The sequence below is a fragment of the Hylobates moloch genome, unplaced genomic scaffold (genome assembly GCF_009828535.3).
Source record: "Hylobates moloch isolate HMO894 unplaced genomic scaffold, HMol_V3 SCAFFOLD_2, whole genome shotgun sequence".
NCBI lineage: Eukaryota > Metazoa > Chordata > Mammalia > Primates > Hylobatidae > Hylobates > Hylobates moloch.
This window is the reverse complement of record NW_026652277.1, coordinates 61,215,576-61,239,038: the sequence shown is the minus strand read 5'-3', so window position 1 is coordinate 61,239,038 and position 23,463 is coordinate 61,215,576. Positions and strand designations below refer to the sequence as shown.

Below are 23,463 nucleotides of genomic sequence, written 5' to 3'. Positions count from 1 at the left end.
TTTTAATTAAAAAAAAAATAAGTTATTTTCATTTTTAATTTACAGATAAAAATTATATTTAATTCTATATTTAGATATAAATCATATGTAATATAAAATTATACATAATATGAATTATATATAATATAAAAATTATATACATAATATAAATTATATCTATAATATAAAAATTATATTTATGATATGCAACATGATGTTTTAAACTATGTCTACACTGTGGAATGGTTAAACCAAGCTAATTAACATGCATTACCAATACTATTTTACTTTTATCCAATACTTGTTACCACTAATAAGCCACTGAAAAACTAGTAACTGTGATAAAGAAGGTGTAAACCATACTTATTTATGACACAACAGCATATTTTTTACTTTTAATAAGTCATTCTTTTTGTTTTTTTGAGACGGAGTCTCTTTCTGTCGCTGAAGTGCAGTGGTGTGATCTTGGCTCACTGCAACCTCTGCCTCCGGGTTCAAGCGATTTTCCTGCCTCAGCCTCCCAAGTAGCTGGAGCTGGGATTACAGGCATGTGCCACCATGCCTGGCTAATTCTTGTAATTTTAGTAGAGATGGGGTTTCACCATGTTGGCCAGGCTGATCTTGAACTCCTGACCTCAAGTGATCCACACATCTCGGCCTCCCAAAGGGCTGGGATTACAGGTGTGAGGTCTCTTTTTTTTTTTTTTTTTGAGACAGAGTCTTGCTCTGTCCCCTAATAAGTCATTCTTGAAAAATAGTTAAGAATGCTTGATAAAGCACTTCCATTTGTACCTTTTGAATTGATGTGATAACTTTTGTTGGCTTGTATTTTTTTGAGTCCTGCTTTGTTGCCCAGGCTGGAGTGCAATGGTGAACCTCAGCCCACTGCAGCCTCTGCCTCCTGGGCTCAAGTGATCCTCCCACCTCAGCCTCCTCAGTAGCTGGGACTACAGGCCCACACCAACATGCCTGGCTAATTTTTGTATTTTTTATAGAGATAGGATTTTGCCAATGTTGTCCAGACTTGTCTCAAACTCCTGGGATCTAGCAATTCACCTGCCTCGGCCTCCCACAGTGCTGGAATTAGGCATATGAGTCACCATGCCTGGCCTGTTGGCTATTTTATAATTATCTTGTTTGGTACACTCTGATCTTTTACAATTGAACTTAATTCAACTCTTTTGCAATGTTTACAAAGATTAGACCTAGAATTAAAAGATAAATGATTTTATAGCTGACCTTGATATTTCTGTTTTTCATTTACCTTGGCAATAATCTGTACTTCCTATAAAACAATGAAGTATTCTTTCATAAAGTGACAATGGACATATAGAGAACAGAATAAATATTATTCATAATCCTACCACTCTGTATGTATCTTTTACATAGTTGAAATAATAATGTAATATATTAAATTTTGGTGGAGGTGATATGTAATTTAAAAAATAGTATAAAGTAATACCTGTTTACTGTTTGAAGTTAAGGAAATATTAGAAATTATCAAAAGAGGGGACTAAAACTTACCTATAAACTTATTATCCAGAGATAACCATAGATCTTACTTGAAAAAACAGTATACAGTTTTGTATTTTGTTTCTTCCCCACCCCCCATAATATTTATATGTCAGGAGTCTGAGATCGAACTACAAGGTGGCAGCGAGGCTGGGGGAGGGGTGCCCACCATTGCTGAGGCTTGGGTAGGTAAACAGAGTGGGCTGGAAGCTGGAACTGGATGGAGCCCACCGCTGCTCAAGGAGGCCTGCCTGCTTCTATAGACTCCACCTCTGGGGGCAGGGCATAGCTGAACAAAAGGCAGCAGAAACCTCTGTGGACTTAAATGTCCCTGTCTGACAGCTTTGAAGAGAGTAGTGGTTCTCCCAGCATGGAGTTTGAGATCTGAGAACGGACAGACTGCCTCTGCAAGTGGGTCCCTGACCCTCGAGTAGCCTAACTGGGAGGCACCCCCCAGTAGGGGGAGACTGACACCTCACATGGCTGGGTACCCCTCTGAGACGAAGCTTCCTGATGAATAATCAGGCAGCAACAATTGCTGTTCAGCAGTATTTGCTGTTCTGCAGCCTCCGCTGCTGATACCCAGGCAAAGAGGGTCTGGAGTGGACCTCCAGCAAACTCCAACAGACCTGCAGCTGAGGGTCCTAACTGTTAGAAGGAAAACTAACAAACAGAAAGGACATCCACACCAAAACTCCATCTGTACATCACCATCATCAAAGACCAAAGGTAGATAAAACCACAAAGATAGGGAAAAACAGAGCAGAAAAGCTGAAAATTCTAAAAATCAGAGTGCCTCTCACTTCCAAAGGAACACAGCTCCTCGCCAGCAATGGAAAAAAGCTGGATGGAGAATGACTTTGGCGAGTTGAGAGAAGAAGGCTTCAGATGATCAAACTTCTCCAAGCTAAAGGAGGAAGTTCGAACCCATTGCAAAGAAGCTAGAAACCTTGAAAACAGATTAGACGAATGGCTAACTAGAATAACCAGTGTAGAGTAGTCCTTAAGTGACCTGATGGAGCTGAAAACCATGGCACGAGAACTACGTGACGAATGCATAACCCGCAGTAGCCAATTCGATCAACTGGAAGAAAGGGTATCAGTGATTGAAGATCAAATGAATGAAATGAAGTGAGAAGTTTAGAGAAAAAAGAGTAAAAGGAAACGAACAAAACCTCCAAGAAATATGGGAGTATGTGAAAAGACCAAATCTACGTCTGATTGGTGTACCTGAAAGTGATGGGGAGAATGGAACCAAGTTGGAAAACACACTTCAGGATATTATCCAGGAGAACTTCCCCAACCTAGGAAGGCAGGCCACCATTCAAATTCAGGAAATACAGAGAACACTACAAAGATACTCCTCGAGAAGAGCAACTCCAAGACACATAATTGTCAGTTTCACCAAAGTTGAAATGAAGGAAAAAATGTTAAGGGCAGCCAGAGAGAAAGGTCAGGTTACCCACAAAGGGAAGCCCATCAGACTAACAGTGGATCTCTTGGCAGAAACTCTACAAGCCAGGAGAGAGTGAGGGCCAATATTCAACATTCTTACAGAAAAGAATTTTCAACCCAGAATTTCATATCCAGCCAAACTAAGCTTCATAAGTGAAGGAGAAATAAAATCCTTTACAGACAAGCAAATGTTGAGAGATTCTATCACCACCAGGCCTGCCCTACAAGAGCTCCTGAAGAAAGCACTAAACATGGAAAGGAACAACCGGTACCAGCCCCACTGCAAAAACATGCCAAATTGTACAGACCATCGACACTATGAAGAAACTGCATCAACTAATGAGCAAAATAACCAGTTAACATCATAATGACAGGATCAAATTCACATATAACAATATTAACCTTAAATGTAAATGGGCTAAATGCTCCAATTAAAAGACACAGACTGGCAAATTGGATAAAGACTCAAGACCCATCAGTGTGCTGTATTCAGGAGACCCATCTCACGTGCAGAGACACACACAGGCTCAAAATAAAGGGATGGAGGAAGATCTACCAAGCAAATGGAAAACAAAAAAAGGCAGGGGTTGCAATCCCAGTCTCTGATAAAACAGACTTTAAACCAACAAAGATCAAAAGAGACAAAGAAGGCCATTACATAATGGTAAAGGGATCAATTCAACAAGAAGAGCTAACTAACCTAAATATATATGCACCCAATACAGGAGCACCCAGATTCATAAAGCAAGTCCTTAGAGACCTAGAAAGAGACTTAGACTCCCACACAATAATAATGGGAGACTTTAACACCCCACCGTCAACATTAGACAGATGAACGAGACAGAAAGTTAACAAGGATATCCAGGAATTGAACTCAGCTCTGCACCAAGTGGACCTAAAAGACATCTACAGAACTGTCCACCCCAAATCAACAGAATATACATTCTTCTCAGCAACACGTCACACTTATTCCAAAATTGACCACATAGTTGGAAGTAAAGCACTCTTCAGCAAATGTAAAAGAACAGAAATTATAACAAACTGTCTCTCAGACCACAGTGCAATCAAACTAGAACTTAGGATTAAGAAACTCAAAACCGCTCAACTACATGAAAACTGAAAAACCTGCTCCTGAATGACTACTGGGTACATAATGAAATGAAGCCAGAAATAAAGATGTTGTTTGAAACCAATGAGAACAAAGACATAACATACCAGAATCTCTGGGACACATTTAAAACAGTGTGTAGAGGGAAATTTATAGCACTAAATGCCCACAAGATAAAGCAGGAAAGATCTAAAATTGACACCCTAACATCATAATTAAAAGAACTAGAGAAGCAAGAGTAAACACATTCAAAAGCTAGCAGAAGGCAATAAATAACTAAGATCAGAGCAGAACTGAAGAAGATAGAGACACAAAAAACCCTTCAAAAAATCAACAAATCCAGGAGCTGGTTTTTTGAAAAGATCAACAAAATTGATAGACCACTAGTAAGACTAATAAAGAAGAAAAGAGAGAAGAATCAAACAGACTCAATAAAAAATTATAAAGGGGATATCACAACCGATCCCACAGAAATACAAACTACCGTCAGAGAATACTATAAACACCTCTACGCAAATAAACTAGAAAATCTAGAAGAAATGGATAAATTCCTGGACATATACACTCTCCCAAGACTAAACCAGGAAGAAGTTGAATCCCTGAATAGACCAATAGCAGGCTCTGGAATTGAGACAATAATTAAGAGCCTACCAACCAAAAAAAGTCCAGGTCCAGATGGATTCACAGCTGAATTCTACCAGAGGTACAAGGAGGAGCTGGTACCATTCCTTCTGAAACTATTCCAATCAATAGAGAAAGAGGGAATCCTCCCTAACTCATTTTATGAGGCCAGCATCATCCTGATACCAAAGCCTGGCAGAGACACAACAAAAAAAGAGAATTTTAGACCAATATCCCTGATGAACATCGATGCAAAAATCCTCAATAGAATACTGGCAAACCAAATCCAGCAGCACATCAAAAAGCTTATCCACCATGATCAAGTGGGCTTCATCCCTGGGATGCAAGGCTGGTTCAACATACGCAAATCAATAAACATAATCCAGCATATAAACAGAACCAAAGACAAAAACCACATGATTATCTCAATAGATGCAGAAAAGGCCTTTGACAAAATTCAACAGCCCTTCATGCTAAAAACTCTCAATTAGGTATTGATGGGACGTATCTCAAAATAATAAGAGCTATCTATGACAAACCCACAGCCAATACCACACTGAATGGGCAAAAACTGGAAGCATTCCCTTTGAAAACTGGTACAAGACATGGATGCCATCTCTTACCACTCCTATTCAACATAGTGTTGGAAGTTCTGGCCAGGGTAATCAGGCAGGAGAAGGAAATAAAGGGTATTCAATTAGGAAAAGAGGAAGTCAAATTGTCCCTATTTGCAGATGACATGATTGTATATTTAGAAAACCCCATTGTCTCAGCCCAAAATCTCCTTAAGCTGATAAGCAACTTCAGCAAAGTCTCAGGATACAAAATCAATGTGCAAAAATCACAAGCATTCTTATACACTAGTAACAGACAAACAGCCAAATCATGAGTGAACTCCCATTCACAACTGCTTCAAAGAGAATGAAATACCTAGGAATCCAACTTACAAGGGATGTGAAGAACCTCTTCAAGGAGAACTACAAACCACTGTTCAATGAAATAAAAGAGGACACAAACAAATGGAAGAACATTTCATGCTCATGGATAGGAAGAATCAGTATCGTGAAAATGGCCATACTGCCCAAGATAATTTATAGATTTAATACCATCCCCATCAAGCTACCAGTGACTTTCTTCACAGAATTGGAAAAAACTACTTTGAAGTTCATATGGAACCAAAAAAGAGCCCGCATTGCCAAGACAATCCTAAGCAAAAAGAACAAAGCTGGAGGCATCATGCTACCTGACTTTAAACTATACTATAAGGCTACAGTAACCAAAACAGCATGGTACTGGTACCAAAACAGAGATATAGACCAATGGAACAGAACAGAGCCCTCAGAAATAATACCACACATCTACAACCATCTGATCTTTGACAAACTTGACAAAAACAAGAAATGGGGAAAGGATTCCCTATTTAATAAATGTGCTAGGAAAACTGGCTAGCCATATGTAGAAAGCTGAAACTGGATCCCTTCCTTACACCTTATACAAAAATTAATTCAAGATGGATTAAAGACTTAAATGTTAGACCTAAAACCATAAAAACCCTAGAAGAAAACCTAAGCAATACTATTCAGGACATAGGCATGGGCAAGGACTTCATGTCTAAAACACTAAAAGCAATGGCAACAAAAGCCAAAATTGACAAATGGAATCTAGTTAAACTAAAGAGCTTCTGCACAGCAAAAGAAACTACCATCAGAGTGAACAGGCAACCTACAGAATGGGAGAAAATTTTTGCAATCTAGTCATCTGACAAAAGGCTAATGTCCAGAATCTACAATGAACTCCAACAAATTTACAAGAAAAAAACAACCCCATCAAAAAATGGGCGAAGGATATGGACACTTCTCAAAAGAAGACATTTAAGCACCCAAAAGACACATGAAAAAATGCTCATCATCACTGGCCATCAGAGAAATGCAAATCAAAACCACAATGAGATACCATCTCACACCAGTTAGAATGGTGATCTTTAAAAAGTCAGGAAACAACAGGTGCTGGAGAGGATGTGGAGAAACAGGAACACTTTTACACTATTGGTGGGACTGTAAACTAGTTCAACCATTGTGGAAGTCAGTGTGGCGATTCCTCAGGGATCTCGAACTAGAAATACCATTTGACCCAGCCATCCCATTACTGGGTATATACCCAAAGGAGTATAAATCATGCTGCTATAAAGACACATGCACACGTATGTTTATTGCAGCACTATTCACAATAGCAAAGACTTGGAACCAAGCCAAATATCCAACAACGATAGACTGGATTAAGTAAATGTGGCACATATACACCATGGAATACTATGCAGCCATGAAAAAGCATGAGTTAATGTCCTTTGTAGGGACATAGATGAAGCTGGAAACCATCATTCTCAGCAAACTGTCACAGGGACAAACAACCAAACACCGCATGTTCTCACTTATAGGTGGGAATTGAACAATGAGATCACATGGACACAGGAAGGTGAACATCACACACCGGGGCCTGTCGTGGGGTGAAGGGAGCGGGGAGGGATAGCATTAGGAGAAATACCTAATGTAAATGACGAGTTAATGAGTGCAGCACACCAACATGGCACATGTATACATATGTAACAACTCAACGAAATAAAAGAGGACACGTTGTGCACCTGTACGTTGTGCACATGTACCCTAGAACTTAAAGTTTAAAAAAAAATTTGTATGTCAGGGCAATTAAAATTGTCATTAAAAATTTACTGTAAATGATTTTTAATGGCAGCCTAATTTATTGTATGCATGTACTATTATTTACTTAATATAAATGCCTAATAATGGTTGAATGATAACCTATTCGCTTAGCACTGTGATAAATACCTTTGTGGTTAAATCTGTATTCTAGATTATTTCTTTTTTTTTTTTTTTTTTTTTTTAATGGGGTTTCGTTTTTTGGCCCCGGTGGGGGGGGGTGGGGGCCCCTTCAAACCCCTGCAGGCCCCCCCCCCCAGGTTCACATCATTCTTCTGCCTCAGCCTCCCGAGTAGCTGGGAGTACAGGTGCCTGCCACCACGCCCCACTATTTTTTTTTGTATTTTTAGTAGAGACGGAGTTTCACTGTGTTAGCCAGGATGGTCTCGATCTCCTGACCTTGTGATCCACCCGCCTTGGCCTCCCAAAGTGCTAGGATCACAGGCGTGAGCCACCGTGCCCGGCCTAGATTATTTCTTTAAAGTAAATTTTCAAAAGTGGAATTAATTGGGCCAAAAGGTACAGATTTTTTTTTCCCACAAATGTAGCTAAGTTGCTTTCTACCTAACTATGTTCTACCAATTTGTGTTTAATGTAGTTTCACTCTGACACATTTATATTTTTTATCTGGATAGTTTGCAGAGGGGAAAACTTGACAAAATTGACATTCAGTTTGGTAAAGATGATACACAGTATTTTTTAGATTTTTTTTTTTTTTTTTTTTTTTTTGAGACAAGAGTCTTGCTCTGTTACCCAGGCTGGAGTGCAGTGGCAGAATCTTGGCTCACTGCAACCTCCACCTCCCAGGCATAAGCAATTCTCCCACCTCAACCTCCAGAGTAGCTGGGATTACAGGTGCATGCCACCATACCTGGCTAATTTTTGTATTTTTTGTAGAGACAGGGTTTCGCCATGTTGCTCAGGCTGGTCTGGAACTCCTGAGCTTAAGTGATCCGCCTGCCTCGGACTCCCAAAGTGCTGCGATTACAGGCCTGAGCTGCCTCACCTGGCTGGATAAATTTTTAGTATGTATTTTATTCTTAACATTTATAATTGCATACAAAAAACCCTAGCAATTTGTCTCAAATTTCATGCATTGGATCAAAAGAAAATGTTTTATATGACTCATAAGTTATCCTGAAGAAGCAGATAATGATACCCTGGCTTACTGTTAATTTTCTAATTTGTTAACACTATTAAACTAAGAGATAATAACATCTTCATAGCTGGAAATTCTATTTCAGATTTTTGATTCAGTTTGAATTTACATATTTGTATTTTTAGAACTAGTTTATTATTTTTTTGTTAGGTGATGAATCAAGATTGGTTCTCTGAGTTATTTTAATATAGTAAACTTTGAAATTGCTTTGGGCAAGAGAGATTATATTTATTGAGAAATTAAAATAAAAGGAGGTGTGTGGTCTTTTTTAGTGATTAATTTTTTTATTGTGACAAAAATATAAAATTTATCACCTGAACCATTTTTAAGTGTACAGCTCAGTAGTATTATAAGCATATTTAGGTCGTTATGAACAGATCTCCAGAACTTTAGCCTCCTGAAAAGATTGAGACCCCTGGAGCTTCTCCTACTATACTTTGAAGAACCTCTATCTTAGAGAATATATTACTTCATCTGGAAAAAACAGACTCAAAGAGAACTCTAGAAATATAGTCTTTTAAAAAATATCATCTAAAAGATTAATAATTCTTTTTATCATCTTATCTGGTGTGTGTTCGTATTTCCCCATTGTCTAATAATGTTTTCATAATTTTTTGAAATTAGGAGCCAAACAAGGTTCACACACGTTACATTTGGTGGTTGATATACCTTTTATTTATTTTTTATTTATTTTTCTGAGATGGAGTCTTGCTCTGTCACCCAGGCTGAAGTACAGTGCACGATCTCAGCTCACTGCAACTTCTGCCTCCCCAGTTCAAGTGATTCTCCTGCCTCAGCCTCCTGAGTAGCTAGGATTACAGGTGTGTGCCACCATGCCTGGCTAATTTTTTTATATTTTTGGTAGAGACAGGGTTTCACCATGTTGGCCAGGCTGGTCTTGAACTCCTGATCTCAGGTGATCTGCCTGCCTCGGCCTCCCAAAGTGTTGGGATTACAGGCTTGAACCACCGGGCCTGTCCTTGATATGCCTTTTAAATTTTAATCTATTGATTGTCTCTTCGTTTATAATTTTTTTGTTGAAGAAACAGGGTCATTTGTTCTACATATTTTCCTCATTCTGGTTTTGGCTGAGTGTATCTCTGGTAAAATTTAATATGTTTTTCAGTTCTCTGTATTTCCAGTAAATTTATAGGTAGAGACAGGCTTGATTAGACTTACTTTCTTTTTTGGCAAGATTCCTAATTGGTGATGTGTATTTCTTTACATCAAGAAGATGCGTTTTGTGATGTTAAAATCATAGCTGTTGTCAGATTGATTCATCCATTGTAAAATTCCCAGTTAACTTTTCTCTAATGATAGCATCTATTGCTAATTGTTGCCTCATTGCAGTATATTAGTAGGTGTTGTAAAAGGTGATATTCCTTCTCCAGCCTTCTGAATTTATTGGCTGGGATTCTTCAGGAAAGAAGACCTCTTCCTCATATACTACTTTATTACCCTGAAAGTATTTATACAGGAAAGGCCAAAATAAAATGGGACTTTTTTTTTTTCTTTTTACCTATATATTCCCAGAATAATTAATTTGTGCCTTAGGAGCCTCAAAACATGACTAGAGTTTTGTTTGTTTGTTTGTTTAGTATTATAAACTCATGGATTTTTGCCTCCCATTCATTTTCAATGTTCAAATTATTCTCTGTTTGACCAGTGGCAGCTTATTTATGTTGGCTCCTTTGTCCTTGGCACAATCCCAGTGGTCTGTAGTAGTTTCCTAAAATATACAAGATGAAGCTCATCTTGTATATTTTCTTCTCCAGATTTAGAATCAGAATTCTAATTCCTTTCAGTGGGAAATGGTATTTAGAGATTATAATCTGGGTGATATTTTTGTATATTCCTACAATGTTGTCATTGTTTATAGGCCTTTTGATGGACAGAACTAGGAAAACTTAATAGAAAGAGAAAAATAATTCATGTGTTCCAGATGCTATTTCTAACTCAGATGAAAGATGATAAGAGTTTTTACTTCATTTTAAAATTTACATTTGTATTTTTCCTCAACATATAAAATGTGGTTCTAACAATAAGATTATTGAATTACAAAACCTGGGGCAGGAACTATTCTATTATATTAGAAGATTGGAGGGTTACAAATACAAATGCCTAAAGGGGCCAGACAGCCAAATGAATATATCAGGCCTGTTATGAAAATCATCTGGAAATGGTGGGGATTAATAAGCCAGAGAGCATATATCCCATCTAAAGGAGGCATCTGTGACTTGACTCTAGCTGATTTTTGCAAAGAGGGAATATGGGCATGGTACTGCTTGGTTTTTTCATTTTTAAAAAGAAGATTGTAATCCTTGCACTTTGGGAGGCCGAGGCAGGCGGATCATGAGGTCAGGAGATCGAGACCATCCTGGCTAACACGGTGAAACCCTGTCTCTACTAAAAATATAAAAAATTAGTTGGGCATGGTGGTACGCACCTGTAGTCCCAGCTACTTGGGAGGCTGAGGTGGGAGAATTGCTTGAACCCAGTAGGCGGAGGTTGCAGTGAGCTGAGATCGTGCCACTACACTCCAGCCAGGGCAACAGAGCAAGACTCCATCTCAAAAAAAAAAAAAAAAAAAGATGTACATCCAAATATTTTATGTGAAATTATTTAGCTTTTAAATATTGACAATAATATTGACAAACTAAGTCAAAGTTTTAAAAAGGCCTTTGGGACCAAACAATGATTTCTTCCATAGGTTATTAGTTTGTAACCTCTTGTGAGAAAGATCTAAGGATTTTTCCAGACCTCAGACAATCTGAAAAATATATTGGGAAAGAATATGAGAAAGGGAACTTAATAATCTTGGTTTTGCTAATCATGATTGCATTTATTTATCTGACTTTTATTTTTTAGCCTTAAAAATTAAAATAGCCCTATTGATCATTAATTTTGCTTTTTGTTTCTTTTTGCACATTCAAAATAGGAACTTACAATGTCTCAGAAAAATGGTGGGAATGTTCTTCAGATGATGTATGAGAAACCTGAACGATGGTCTTTTACCTTCCAAACATATGCCTGTCTCAGTCGAATAAGAGCTCAGCTTGCCTCTCTGAATGGCAAGCTCAAAGATGCAGAGAAACCTGTATTATTTTTTGAACGATCTGTGTATAGTGACAGGTATGTATAAATGGCTTGTACGTGGCCATTTGAGGTTTTTATCTTAGAACTGGACTTTTTTTTTTTAATGTTTCCTGAGAATTAGTAATAATGAATGGCTGAGTTGAGGATTTAAGATGGAAAATGACATTTAAATCCCTCAGCAGTCTGGTACTAATGGCATTAGGGAAGTTATTGCATTTATAATCCCCAGCTTCCATAGAAACTGTTGGGAATATGGTGGTGCCTATCTCATTTAAATTTGCAGAGAAGTTGTTTTTCCCTCTAACCCTTTTAAAATTCTCATCTGCTCTGGTTAAATCTGGATCTATATCCTAAACTCTTACCTGGAGAAAGAAGACAAAAGTCTCTAAGGGGCCTTAGAATTGCCCTACTTAGGCTAGGATTCTTTTGACCTCCAGAGTTAGCTCAGAACAGAGGTTCTCAAACATCTTGATCTCAGGACCCTTTTCAATTCTTAATAACTATCGAGGTGTCCAAAGAGCGTGTCCTATTGATACTTACATTACTAGAAATTAAGATGCACAAAAATGTTTTAAAATTAGCAATAATACATTCATTACATATTAATATAAATACATTTGACAAAAAGTTATATTTTCTAAAATAAAAAGTAGCTAGAAGAGTATCATTGCTTTACATTTTTGCAGATATCTTTAATGCCTCACTTATTAAAAGACAGCTGGATTTTTATTTATGCTTCTGTATTTAATCTGTTGTGGTGTGTTTGTTTGTTTGAAGTATATCGGTATATGAAGTAATCTGGCCTCTCACAGAACCCGTTAGAAGATCTTGGGGACTTATGGGGTCCTCACTCCATATTTTGAGAACTATTGGCCAAAAACATGATGGAAAGGCTCCTGTCTTTTTCTGCTTTCCGCAGCACTATGTGCCACTGGATTTAGGAGAATGTTTCATGTTCCTGTTCTCTTTTTTATTTCTTTGGTGGTTTTTTTTGAAATGATACATGTGTTGATGAAGACTCTCTTTTAGGTATATTTTTGCATCTAATTTGTATGAATCTGAATGCATGAATGAAACAGAGTGGACAATTTATCAAGACTGGCATGACTGGATGAATAACCAATTTGGCCAAAGCCTTGAATTGGATGGAATCATTTATCTTCGAGCCACTCCAGAGGTAAAACCCAATAAAAATGTGTTATATTAAAAATTTAAAGAAATATTTAGAACTCTTTTCAGTGGTATGTAATGAGGGCAATTTAGTTTAACTCCAGCCTCCCAACCTCCCACTCCCCACCTCTAAATTAGAAACTTGTAATTGTGTAGATAGAAGCATTCTTTTTTCTCAGCAAACTGGAATCCCAGACTGGGCAAGTTGCTTTTTTAGGCTCTCTTTGTGCTTCCTCAATTCTTTTTTATTTTACTCATTATTTCTTCCTAACATTTGCAGACTCTTCTCATTCATCATAGTTAAAGTAATGAATGTGGTCAAGCAGCTCCTAGAATATAGGTTTCATGAGGTGGGACCTCGGATATTTTGATTACTGTTGAATTTCCAGTGCCTGGAACACCCAGTGCTGGGCACTGTTGGAGCGTATAGTAGGAGCTCAGTAAATATTTATTGAATGAATGGCAATGTTGGTGGAGGTCCATATCAAGAAATCTTTTACTGTGGTTGTTTGTGCCTTGGAATAAGTGGATAATGGCAGCTATCATTGGGAAAATACTTAGAGGACCCTTGCCATTTTCCATTAAGGGAGCTCACTTGAAAAGGTGCTTTTTGTGATAGGTTGTAACATAGCTATTCTATTTACATATGATGTTATATAATGAATACAGGATGACCAAATAGATGCCTTTCATAAAAACTAACCTAAATATTAAGATCTTACATTTAATCAGAAGCTTTCTAGTTTTGGTGCGTGCATTTCTATTGTTTCTGTTTTTTAATTCCCATTTTTTCCTTAAGTCACAGGGTAGGCACTGATGAATGTAAATGTCATAACTTCTGGCCTAAAATTGGAACACTGTGTTGCTGTCGAAGCTGGGTTTTCAAAGCAATTAGGTTTCCTATTCCAACAGATGATTTTGTTCTTCATTAAGTAAAGATTTTGTTCTTCATTAAGCAAGGATTTAGCAGTTCTTTAGCAATTTCAAAAGTGAATTTTGAAATTCACTTTTATTTTTGAAATTTTTTTTGTTTTTAATTACAAAAATAGTAAATAAAAATGTGAAAAAAACATAAGGAATACTAATAATTTCATTTTGCTTGAAACATTTATAGTCACTATTAAGCTAGAATTTAGCAAATATAATAATTTTGAAATTCACTTTTATTTTTGAAAAGGTTTCTTAAAGTTATGAAAATGGTACAGACACCAAAAACATAAATAATACTAATAATTTCATTTTGATACTGATAATTTCATCAATATTGTTTCCGATATCTTTTGATGAAAGGATTGTTTAATTATTGAAAAGAGAATTTAGAGTAGAGTTTGAAACACAGTTTGTATGCTGCCATGGTCTTATGCATGTCATTTAGGTTGGAGGCTTTTATTTCTTGGAATGCATGAAGAGTTTCTCAGGGTATATGAGCCTCCACAAATTATACGAAATTTTTTATGTATGTGTGCTTTTGGGGGACCATAATCTAGAGCTGCACTGTCCAATGTGGCTACTTAAATTTAGGGTTATTAAAATTAAATAAAATTTAGAAATTTAGTTCCTTGGTTACCACACTAGCCATATTTCAAGTGCTTAAAAACCACAGGTGGCTAGTGGCTACCTTGTTTGATAATGCAGATATAGGATAGGCATAAAACATTCCAAAGTTGTTTTGGTTGTGCTGGTATAGAGTTTTCATCACATTAAGAACCACTGTCTTTAGTGGTTTTATGTGAACTGAACATAGATATTTTATGATCAAGTTTGGTTAACAGCAAAGTAAGATTATGTTTATAGATTGGCATACCTTTTAGCTGTTGTCTCTGAACATTTTAAGTAGATGTTTAATTTTTTTTCTCCTTTTTCTCAAACTTAGTATATTTCATGTGTGGATGCCAAAAATTTATAGACTTATTTTTGAAAGTACTGCTTGGCTTAGAGCCACCAAGTGGCTGAAAAGCTCATGGAGGGAAAAATGAATTATTTCAACTTTTAAGAAGTAATAAGTAGAGATTTTGGCTAGCATGAGTAGAGAGACACAGAAAAGAAAATTTTGATGGCAGCAGAAAAGAATAATTGTTCCCTGCCCTTTTCTTCCATCTCTTATTACTTGCTTTTAGAAATGCTTACATAGAATATATTTACGGGGAAGAAATGAAGAGCAAGGCATTCCTCTTGAATATTTAGAGAAGCTTCATTATAAACATGAAAGCTGGCTCCTGCATAGGACACTGAAGTAAGACTTCTTTATTTTTATTTACTATTCATTTTAAATACCTTTGTTACCTTTGTTAAATTTTAATCTAAAATTTGGAAGATATGACTAGCAATAGGTAAAATTACCAGTCATTTTGCTTATTGGTACCTTCCAGAACTAGGTATAGATTTTCATTCTCTTGATTGCAATGAGATCCTGTTTCCTTAAAGTTTTTATAACTAGTATCCCTTGGTGGTATTGATAGCATATGTGAAATTTCACTTTAAGTGATAAAGTAGGAAATATATCTGTACATTATTTAGGTACTCTTTCAGAAAGAATTTTGACCTGGGAGATTGTATAGCATGGTTGTTGAGAGGATAGACTTCGTTATTAGTCAGATCTTGGCTCAAGTCCAGTCCTTATTGGTGTGTGACCTTGGATAGCCTCTGAGCTTCAGAATGACAATTCTGAGCTTCAGTTTTCTCATCTTTAAAATGCAGAAATTCCTACTTTATTGTCTGCTTTTTGTTTTTGAAGAGAATCATATGTTACAGTACCCAGCTGTATATATTTTGTACCTAAGTTTTTGGGCTCCATATGGTAAATCTAGATGAGAAAGAAGGGGCTGCCAGATGAAGTACTGCGAAGTAACTTTAGTGTAAATGACTGACAACATTTTGATTTTTCAAGGACATATGAATGAATTTTTAATGTTTCTCTCTCTTTTTTTGTTGCATTTCTGATTATTTTATTAATCTCTCTTTTTAAACAGAACCAACTTCGATTATCTTCAAGAGGTTCCTATCTTAATACTGGATGTTAATGAAGACTTTAAAGACAAATATGAAAGTCTGGTTGAAAAGGTAGATTTAGACAGATTACAAACAAATATTTGTTTTTTCTAAAAAAGTGTACTGAGCGGTGAGAAAACAATTTTCTAACAGAAAAGCTTCCATAAAGTTACATTAAGAAGCAGTTAAGAGCTTTAGAAGATTTTGGACTGTTTAAGATTCCAGTCCTGACTAAATTCTAGCTTTGTGGCCTGAGCTAAAATAAGGATTCTTCGGAATCTCAGAATCTGTCAGATCTCTTAGGAAAAAATTAAGTAAAAATAAAATAAGGATTTAAAAAATTTTTTTATCCTTTAGTGCCTCTATCTGTAGGATAGGGAAAATCATAATAACAAAAATTCTTACCCCCTTTTTCTCTGCTTTGTCCGCATTTCTTCCTCTCTTCCCTACACCACCAATCTTTAGAAACTTTAATAATAAACTGCTTGTGAAATTAAATTTATCTTTTTCAACTAAATTCAATATGGAGGATATTTAAAGTTATAGGATATGGATCTCATCTATTTTTACGTTGGCTAAAGTCTTGAGATTAAGGGATTTTAGTTTTGAGTTTCATTTGGGATCATGTCAAGGATTAATTGACGTTGCTTAATCATTGAGTCATGGTCTTAATCACAGTTCATTTATTGCCCAGATCACTGGGAGTTGACCATATTCTGTTAAGTGGGTGGTGCCCATATTGATAAAGGGACTGGGTGAGAATTTATTGATGAATATTTGAGAGAGAATAGTAAGGGAATTTGTATAACAAACATCCGTATACCCATGTTGATAACTGAGTGATTAAGCTATAAAGAAGAAAGCACAATTTGTTTGGTTTAGTTTTGAGAGAAATTTGATTTTTCCTTTCTTTTGTGGCATAATGTCTGCTATTTAATAGAGACTTGACATTCATAAGGGATATATCAAGGATTTTGAAAATCTTGACATTTTATGTAACTACTGTAGCATATACATGTAGTTGTTTTTCCCATGATATGAACTAAAGCTTACCTGGAAAATTCCAATGACCTCTTCATAGTACTAATGATGTTAAAAATATAGGATAAATTCACTTATAATACTATTAAATGAAATTAAGTCAGCATTAAGTATTAACAGCCAACCATCAATTTAACTGACTTTGTAAATCACTTTTTAATTTTATCTAACACTTCGTTTTGACTAAGAATCATTTCACATTATTATCTTTACTTTTATTAATAATGCTAGCAGTTGACTTTCTTTTTAAGGTATTTTTACAAGGCGATAATCTTTGTCTCTTGAGAATTATTGAGTAGCCTAGAATATGTAGAGAACAAGCATATTCTTACGTTATGGTCAGTAGGCTAGGTTCACTGATTCCTTATATGATTTTCTCCACACGCTGACATTGCAAAGTATGTGATTCACATATGTGCTTCAGAAACATGACAAATCTACTACATGTTTGATCTTCAAAGTTGCTTGAACTATTGTGCTTATTAATGTTATCAGTGTTAAAGCTGCATATGTCAGTGGTCTATGATATTTAAATAAAGAGATTATAAAATTGGTGTTACAGCTATTTTAGAACTTTATCTATCTCAGATTGATAGATGCAGTGGCTCACACCTGTAATCCCAGCACTTTGGGAGGCTGAGGTGGGAAGACTGCTTGAGCCCAGGAGTTCCTGACCAGCCTGGGCAACATAGTGAGACCTCATCTCTATAAAAAACAAACAAAAACTAGCCAGACACGATGGTGTGCACCTAGCCAGGAGTTCAAGGCTGCAGTGAGCTTTGATTGTACCACTGTACTCAGCCTGGGCGACAGAGCAATAAATAACTCCTACAATCACCTTTTAGGTCATTCATCTTTTACTACTGAAGTATTTAACAATATTTCTTTCTTTCTTTTTTTTTTTTTTTTTTTCTCGAGACAGTCTTGCTCCGTCGCCCGGGCTGGAGTGCAGTGTTACAATCTTGGCTCACTGCCATCTCCACCTCCGAGGTTCAACCAGTTCTGCCTCAGCCTCCTGAGTAGGTGGGATTACAAGTGCACGCCTCCATGCCTAGCTAATTTTTTTTTTTTTTTTTTGAGACGGAGTTTCGCTCTTGTTGCCCAGGCTGGAGTACGATGGCGCGATCTCGGCTCACCGCAACCCCCGCCTCCCAGGTTCAACCAGTTCTGCCTCAGCCTCCCGAGTAGGTGGGATTACAAGTGCACGCCTCCATGCCTAGCTAATTTTTTCTTTTTTTCTTTTTTTTTTTTTTTTGAGACAGAGTTTCACTCTTGTTGCGCAGGCTGGAGTGCGATGGCGCGATCTCGGCTCGGCGCAATCTCGGCTCACTGCAACCTCCGCCTCCCAGGTTCAAGCGATTCTCCTGCCTCGGCCTCCCTACTAGCTGGGATTACAGGCATGTGCCACTATGCCCGGCTAATTTTGTATTTTTAGTAGAGAAGGGATTTCTCCATGTTGATCAGGCTGGTCTTGAACTCCTGACCTCAGGTGATCCACCCGCCTTGGCCTCCCAAAATGCTGGGATTACAAGCATGAGCCACCGCGCCTGGCCTATTTTTGTGTTTTTAGTAGAGACGGAGGGTTTCACCATGCTGGCCAGGCTGGTCTGAAACTCCTGACCTTAAGTGATCTGCCCACCTCGGCCTCCCAAAATGCTAGAATTACAGGCATGAGCCACTGTGCCCGGCCTTAACAATATTTCTTTGGAAAGTAAATGCAATGGCATTGTGATAGTTACTTATACAGCTGGGGTCTTCAACTATTATATACTTTTAAATGAAGATGAATATTAGATACCTCAAATTAGTCAAGGAATTATACTGATTTTTTTTTCTTCCTTTCCTCAGGTCAAAGAATTTTTGAGTACTTTGTGATCTTGCTGAAGACTACAGGCAGCCAGATGGTTCCAGATACTTCAGCTTTGGGTATCTTCGTAGCTTCATATCAATATAAGTTTCTTTAGAAAACTCAAGTTTTTAACCATTTTTGTTTTAAGGAAAAAAGATTTTTAAAATGAATCTTATGCAAAACTTTTTGACCAGTTTCTTTTCTTTTCTTTTGTTTTTTTTTTTTTAAAAAAACATTTAAAGACAAAGACATTATTTCTTATAGCAGGAAATGTAGAGGTAGATGGTTCCAGTATCAGCATTGCGGCTAAACTACATTATAAAAGATCCAGCTTCCTTCTGTCATTCCCCTCTTTTGTCTTCCTCAGCAGGTTGGCTTTTTTCCCTGGTGCCTCTCACCTCATTGGTGACCAGTTTCTTAAATTGAAAGCTTTAATGTTACATAGTAAATGGTAGTGTGTCCTGTGTAAATTAGTGTACCTATTAAAAGTTGCAAAGTGGAATTAAAGGAATCCCTAGAATAAGGATTCTAAAGTTTTATTTTAAATTATTATCTTCTTAACAGTTTAGTCCCACCTCTTACTTCCTGCCTCAGTCTGCTTTCTCTACTGTCTGGATTAATTAGGCAGCCTGCTATAAAGTTAAAGTCACACATTTCTATTTTGCAGACATTGTGATTACTCTTTGCTTTGCAGTTTGCTTTGCTTTGTAGGGTTCTGCTTTAAGTTTTTCTCTTTTTCAGACAAATTACTGATAAAAATGATATTGCTCTATGTGTAATATATCCTGAAAGCATTATTTTTTGTTGAATAGGAAATAAAGTTAATGAAGACAGAGGCTAGAAAGCATCCATTAATGAATGAGACACACTTAACTACTTATCTCTAAATCATCTATGTGAATATTTGTAAAAATAATGCATGGATTCATCTTAGTTCTGTATATAAATATATTTTCTTTCTAGTTTGTTTAGTTAAGGTGTGCAGTGTTTTTCCTGTGTATTAAACCTTTCCATTTTACATTTTAGAAAATTTTATGTATTTTAAAATAAGGGGAAGAGTCATTTTCACTTTGAAACTACTATTTTTCTTTCTAAGTCATTTTTGTTTTTGGTTTCTTTATTCAAAGATGATAATTTAGTGGATTAACCAGTCCAGATGCACTGATCTTTGCAAAGGGGACCTAATTTCAAATCCGTAATTACCATACATAAACTGTCTCATTATACGTATGCATTTTTTTAGTTTGTTTTTGTTTGGTATAAATTAATTTACTTAATTAAATATTTGTTAAGTATAAACCTTATGAACTACAGTGGAGCTACACTCACTGAAATGTAGTTTCAGTTCTAAAAAGATGTAATAATCATTTTAGAATTAAAATTTATTCTACTTTTAAATAAATTATGAATATTAAAGGTGAAAATTGTGTAAATTGATTCCATTTTAAGTGGAGACATATTTCAGTGATTTTTAGTAACCTTTAAAAATGTATATTGACTTTTAAAATTTGTAGAATTGAAAAGACACTAATAAAAATTTATTATTTATTTGTCATGACTCAAAAGTTGTCTCAGTGTGGTGGTCATAAGAGAATTGAGCCTAATGGTGGTCTGGATTATCTCTTGGATCTATTACCTGTATCTTGTCGTCCATTAGAATTTATATATTGCTCTTTATAGTTTGCTCTCCTAGAAAGGTAATTGATAATACAAGACTTATTTTTCTCATCCAGAATTTTCTCTTCTGCTATGCCTAAAACTTGAAACTTATACAGCCACCTAGAACTTAAGTCTGTCATATGTTAAAGAACAGAGTTGTAAAATGTTTCTAAAATAGAGATATAGATGTTATTGCCTTAGAAAAATGCTAGATACGTTGCAACATTAAGGTGTATATAAATTCTGGTAAATAATAGCCTTCTTCATTTGACTAACTTACCTGTTCTAATTTTTTTTTTTTTTTTTTGAGAGAGGGTCTTGTTCTGTTTCCTAGGCCGGAGTACAGTGGCTCAATTATAGTTTACTGTAATCTTAAACTCCTGGGCTCAAGCAGCACTGCCTCAGCCCCTTAAGTAGCTGGGACTACAGGGCTTTCACCACCATGATGGCTAATTTTTTAAAATTATTTTTTCTATATATGGGGTATTGTCCAGTCTGGTCTCAAACTCCTGGGCTCAAGTAATCATCCTGCCTTGGCCTCCCAAAGTGCTGGGATTACAGGCACGAGCCACTGTGCCCTGTGCTAAAAGCTTTTTTTGAAATAGCTTTAGACTCATAAAAGTTGAAAGAATATTACAGAGTTCCTGTTTACCTGTCACTCAGTTACTTCCCAATGATAACACTTTAACAATAATATTTTATCAAAACAATTAACTTTGGTGTACTACTATTAACTAAACTACAGACCTAATTTGGATTTTACCAGTTTTATGTCTTATTTTAATTCATAAACTTTAAAGCATCTTTGGCTGACTCTCTTTTTGGACTCAGCCCACCTGCACCCAGATGAAATAGCCTTGTTGCTCACACAAAGCCTGTTTGATGGTCTTTTCACACGGACGCGAGAGACATTTGGTGCCAAAGACCCGGGTCAGAGGGACTCCTTCGGGAGACCAGTCCCCTGTCCTTACCCTCACTCTGTGAAGAGATCCACCTACCACCTTGGGTCCTCAGACCAACCAGCCCAAGGAACATCTCACCAATTTCAAATCGGGTAAGCGGTCTTTTCACTCTCTTCTCCAGCCTCTCTCGCTACCCTTCAATCTCCCTGTCCTTCCAATTCCAGTTGTTTTTCCTCTCTAGTGGAGACAAAGGAGACACATTTTATCCGTGGACCCAAAAACTCCGGTGCTGGTCACGGACTCAGGAAGACAGTCTTCCCTTGGTGTTTAATCACTGTGGGGACGCCTGACTGATTATTCACGCACATTTCATTGGTGTCTGATCACTGCAGGGAAGCCTGCCTTGGTCATTCACCCACATTCCCTTGGTGGCAAGTCAGTTGCGGGGACGTCTGCTTTGGCTGCTTACCCACATTGCAGCCCAGGGCTGCTTGCCCACCCCCTTCTCCGTGTCTCTACCTTTCTCTTTAAACTTATCTGCTTCACTATGGGCAACCTTCCGCCCCCCATTCCCCCTTCTCCCTTAGCCTGTGTTCTCAAGAACTTAAAAGCTCTTCAACTTACACCTGACCTAAAACTTAAACGCCTTATTTTCTTCTGCAATACCACTTGGCCCCAATACAAGCTCGACAGTAGTTCCAAGTGGCTGGAGAATGGCACTTTCGATTTGTCTATCCTACAAGATCTAGATAATTTTTGTTGAAAAATGGGCAAATGGTCTGAGGTGCCTGACGTCTAGGCATTCTTTTACACATTGGTCCCTCCCTAGTCTCTGCTCCCAATGCGACTCATCCCAAATCTTTCTTCTTTCTCTCCTGTCTGTTCCTTCAGTCTCCACACCAAGCTCTGAGTCCTTTGAATCCTTTTCTACGGACTCATCTGACCTCTCCCCTTCTCACCTGGCTGCTCCTCGCCAGGCCGTGCCAGGTCCCAATTCTTCCTCAGCCTCTGCTCCCCCACCCTATAATCTTTCTATCACCTTCCCTCCTCACACCCGGTGTGGCTTAGTTTCCTTCTGCGACTATAGCCCTTCCCCACCTGCCCAACAATTTCCTCTTAAAGAGGTGGCTGGAGTTAAATGCATAGTCAAGGTTAATGCTCCTTTTTTCTTTATCCGACCTCTCCCAAATCAGTCAGGATTTAGGCTCTTTTTCATCAAATATAAAAACCCAGCCCAGTTCATGGCCCTTTTGGCAACAACCCTTAGATACTTTACTGTCCTAGACCCCAGAGGAAGGCCTTCTTATTCTCAATATGCATTTTATCACCCAGTCAGCTCCTGACATTAGAAAAAAACTTCAAAAATTGGAATCTGGCCGTCAAACCCCACAACAGGAATTAACCTCACCTTCAAGGTGTACCATAATAGAGAGGAGGTAGCCAGACAGCAACGTGTTTCTGAGTTACAGCTACTTGCCTCCGCTATAAGACAACCCACAACCATGTTTCCAGCATACAAGAACTTCAGAACATCCAAGCCACAGCTCCCAGGGGCTCCTTCAAAACATCCTTGTGGACCTTGCTTCAAATGCCAAAAGCCTGGCCCCTGGGCCTCAGAATGCCCGCAGCCCAAGATTCCTCCTAAGCCATGTCCTGCCTGTGCGGGCCCCCACTGGAGGTCCGACTGTCCGACTCACATCACTGCCGCTCCTAAAGCCCCTGGAGCCCAAACCCAATGTTCCTTGGCCGACTGCTTCCCAGATCTCCTCGGCCTAGTGGCTGAAGACTGATGTTGCCTGATCGCCTTGGAAGCCTCCTGGACCATCACAGATGCTTTGGGTAACTCTTACAGTGGAGGGTAAGTCCGTCCCCTTCTTAATCAATATGGAGGCTACCCACTCCACATTACCTTCTTTTCAAGGGCCTGGTTCCCTTGCCTCCATAACTGTCGTGGGTATTGACGTCCAGGCTTCTAAGCCTCTTAAAACTCCCCAACTCTGATGCCAACTTGGACAACATTCTTTTATGCACTCCTTTTTAGTTATCCCCACCTGCCCAGCTCTCTTATTAGATCGAGACATTTTAACTAAATTGTCTGCTTCCCTGACTATTCCTGGGCTGCAGCCACACCTCATTGCCACCTTTTCCCCCAGTTCAAAGCCTCCTTCGCATCCTCCCTTTGTATCTCCCCACCTTAATCCACAAGTACG

At 37.7% G+C, this 23,463-nt stretch overlaps 2 protein-coding genes across 4 annotated transcripts in view; both read left to right on the top strand.

Moving 5' to 3' along the window:
- DCK (deoxycytidine kinase) overlaps positions 1–20,282 on the top strand; it is a 37,626-nt gene extending 17,344 nt beyond the window's left edge. Inside the window, exons 3-7 of one of the 3 annotated variants that reach the window (XM_032150542.2) lie at positions 11,487–11,680; positions 12,674–12,821; positions 14,932–15,047; positions 15,784–15,874; positions 18,692–20,282. In XM_032150542.2, coding sequence (XP_032006433.1) covers positions 11,487–11,680; positions 12,674–12,821; positions 14,932–15,047; positions 15,784–15,874; positions 18,692–18,718 — 576 coding nt within the window. In that variant the 3' untranslated portion in view covers positions 18,719–20,282. Of the gene's footprint in view, positions 1–11,486; positions 11,681–12,673; positions 12,822–14,931; positions 15,048–15,783; positions 15,875–17,923; positions 18,050–18,105; positions 18,244–18,691 lie in introns of those variants that run through there. The other 2 variants (XM_058434026.1, XM_058434030.1) reach the window with 2 other exon arrangements.
- The window catches only part of MOB1B (MOB kinase activator 1B), a 376,190-nt gene that overhangs the window by 98,534 nt on the left and 254,193 nt on the right, over positions 1–23,463 (top strand). The window lies entirely within an intron of this gene.